The sequence below is a fragment of the Eulemur rufifrons genome, chromosome 6 (assembly GCF_041146395.1).
Source record: "Eulemur rufifrons isolate Redbay chromosome 6, OSU_ERuf_1, whole genome shotgun sequence".
NCBI classification, from domain to species: domain Eukaryota; kingdom Metazoa; phylum Chordata; class Mammalia; order Primates; family Lemuridae; genus Eulemur; species Eulemur rufifrons.
The window spans coordinates 93,964,581-93,967,888 of NC_090988.1; the positions used below are offsets into that span (position 1 = coordinate 93,964,581).

General features: G+C 45.3%; 1 protein-coding gene across 1 annotated transcript; it reads left to right on the plus strand.

The window, feature by feature from the left end:
• The first annotated feature begins 725 nt into the window (after positions 1-725).
• LOC138385001 (olfactory receptor 5A1) lies at positions 726-1,673 on the plus strand. The gene has a single exon (XM_069470637.1). It carries the CDS (start codon positions 726-728, stop codon positions 1,671-1,673), a length of 948 nt encoding a protein of 315 aa, XP_069326738.1.
• Positions 1,674-3,308: the final 1,635 nt, after the last annotated feature.

Sequence of the window (3,308 nt, forward strand, 5' to 3'; positions counted from 1 at the left end):
AGCTCAGACTGAGACACATTTGAAACTGGAACTACATTAGCATACTCAGACCTAATATTTGACAACTAAGAACATTTCTATACACTTGTGGTCTGATCCTTTCCATTAAAAACATTCTATCTGTCTGATTGATCATCTCACAACTATGTAGCTGAACTTGGTCCCATTGATCTTTTCATTCTAATACTGAAACTTGAGTGAAGTAGATGAATAGTTATTTCAGGGCAAGACCTAACTCATCGGGGCACACAGAACTGTCCTAATAATACCTCACTGGCCAATTATTATGTGTCAGGCACTTTACATACATTGCCTTATTTAATCCTTAAGCAAATGTGTAAAGTAGTTGCTATCATTCATCTTTAAAGATAAGGAAATTGAAGCAAGAGATGTTAGGTATCTTGCTGAAAGTGACACAACTAGTAAAATGGTGGAGGCAGAAGTTGATCCCAGGGAGTCTGTATACAAAGTTTAAACTCTTATCAGCTATACTATACTGCCTAAATATTAATATTTAAGACAGTGACTGCAATTGCCTTCTTTGATAGAGACACTGAGACTAAGACAAAAAGAGAGAGAAAAAAATCTTTGCATAAAGCTGTAACCCTCTGTAATCCTCTGCGCTCCCTCTCGTGCATTTTGTAATTATTTGTTGATACCACCTGTACTACGGATTATCATTATTATCCCAGGTCTGCATCTTGTCCTTGTGGTCCATGGGAAACATGTCCACAACCAAGGGCTGGAACAGCTCCTCAGTCACCATGTTCATTCTCTTGGGATTCACAGACCATCCAGAACTCCAGGCCTTCCTCTCCGTGACCTTCCTGGGCATCTATTTAGTGACTCTGGCCTGGAACCTGGCCCTCATCTTTCTGATCCGAGGTGACACCCATCTGCACACACCCATGTACTTCTTCCTCAGCAACCTGTCCTTCATTGATATCTGCTACTCTTCCGCAGTGGCTCCCAAAATGCTCACTGACTCCTTCCGGGAGCAGAAGACCATCTCATTCATGGGCTGTGCCACCCAGTTTTTTTTCTTTGTCGGTCTGGGTTTAACCGAGTGCTTCCTCCTGACAGCCATGGCCTACGACAGACACGCAGCCATCTCCAGCCCCCTTCGCTACACCACAATCATGTCCCAGGGCCTCTGCACACGCATGGTGGTTGGGGCCTATATCGGTGGCTTTCTGAGCTCCCTGATCCAGGCCAGCTCCATATTTCGACTCCATTTCTGCGGACCCAACGTCATCAATCACTTCTTCTGCGACCTTCCACCAGTCCTGGCTCTATCTTGCTCTGACACCTTCCTCAGTCAGGTGGTGAATTTCCTTGTGGTGGTTGCTGTCGGGGGGACATCATTCCTCATCCTCCTTATCTCCTATGGTTACATAGCGTCTGCTGTCCTGAAGATCCGCTCAGCGGAAGGCCGATGGAAAGCCTTTAACACGTGTGCCTCACACCTCATGGTGGTGACGCTGTTGTTTGGGACGGCCCTTTTCATGTACCTGCGGCCCAGCTCCAGCTACTCGCCTGGCAGGGACAAGGTAGTTTCTGTGTTTTATGCCCTGGTGATCCCTGTGCTGAACCCTCTCATCTACAGTTTGAGGAACAAAGAGATCAAGAATGCCCTGTGGAGGGTGTTGGAGAAGAAGAAAGTGTTTCTCTAGGCCATGAGTAGAGACATATTTCTCCTGCTACAGATTTAAATGATCCAAGGCATCACTGCCATCTCTGCCTTAGGCAAGGGATACTTTCGGTGCTCATATTTGAAAACAGAGACTCCTCCCTCCACATGCCTCTCACCTTTCCTCATGGTGACATGTCTACTGACCATGCCATGGATAGCCAGAAAGGGGAAGAAATTTCCTCATCAAAAACCTCTCCCAGGCCGGGCGCGGTGGCTCACGCCTGTAATCCTAGCACTCTGGGAGGCTGAGGCGGGTGGATCGCTCAAGATCAGGAGTTCGAGACCAGCCTGAGCAAGAGCGAGACCCCACCTCTACTAAAAAATAGAAAGAAATTATATGGACAACTAAAAATATATATAGAAAAAATTAGCCGGGCATGGTGGCGCATGCCTGTAGTCCCAGCTACTCGGGAGGCTGAGGCAGGAGGATCGCTTGAGCCCAGGAGTTTGAGGTTGCTGTGAGCTAGGCTGACGCCATGGCACTCACTCTAGCCCGGGCAACAAAGTGAGACTCTGTCTCAAAAAAAAAAAAAAAAAAAACCTCCCCCAAATAGCCTATTCTCATACTAATTCCAATAACTTTCCTTTATTGGGCACTTAATATGTAGCAGACACAAACATTATTCAATTAAATACTCATTGCAGTGCTGCAATGCACACTGCACTATCCCTGTGTTACAAAATAAGGAAACAATGTCTCAGTAAGAAAAACTAAACTTGCGTGCTCAGGGTCACACAAGAAGGAAGGGAGAGAACTCTGATCCACACCCAGATCTTCCTGACTCCAAATGCCCAGCACGACACTTGGCAAACAATAGAAATTCAATAAATATGAGATTATCTATGCTAACAAGTTTTGGGGGGTAAAGAGGGAAATATTTAAGATGATCAAGTGTTTACCCTGTTGTGTCTTCCAGACTCTCCAGGTGTTTTCCTCCTGGACCACAAAGGAAAATTCCAACTTGGATCAACCCTGGGGAATCTGAGGGACTGACCACTGGGATGGAAATTAATTTCCTCTGCTTTTAGAAAACTCAAATTAGGAGGTGCCCTTTACACCCCAGAGATTGATTAATTTACGAAGCTGTGAGTTTTGGATTTGGCACACCTTTCTTCACAAAGATATACTCTAGCAGTAAGTGCAGTGATTCATCTGCAAAGACAGAAAACCATCTCCCTATATACAACCCTAACCATGGATTTGAAAACCCCGTCTCTACTGCCCAAAGTTGATGATGTTAACACACACTAGAGAAGCGATTCTCATAGGTTACAACCTCTCTCCAATCTCCTTTATCCCCTCACTCCAAGTGTGTACCCACAAACACACACTTCCAGCAGCAGGAGGAATGGTAGTTTTAAGCCCTGGTTGATTCAGCCAGCTTCAGATTCTCTCCCATCTCTTTACAGAGCATCCTGGTATTGGAAGGAGCTACACATGCCTGACTAGACTCTATCCAAACCAGAATAAATCAAAATAGGAAGTATTAGAGGATAGACTGGCAAGAAGGAGAAGCTGAGGTCAGTCAGTCGGCATTTGCTTTTTAAGTGTATTGTATGTTCAGACTCTATTTATGGAGCCTCTGGGAACTGCAAGACCAAGACAGATGAGAGG

Excerpts from the sequence above, each read along its gene's own strand:
- LOC138385001 (XM_069470637.1), top strand. The coding sequence starts at position 726 with ATGTCCACAACCAAGGGCTGGAACAGCTCCTCAGTCACCATGTTCATT.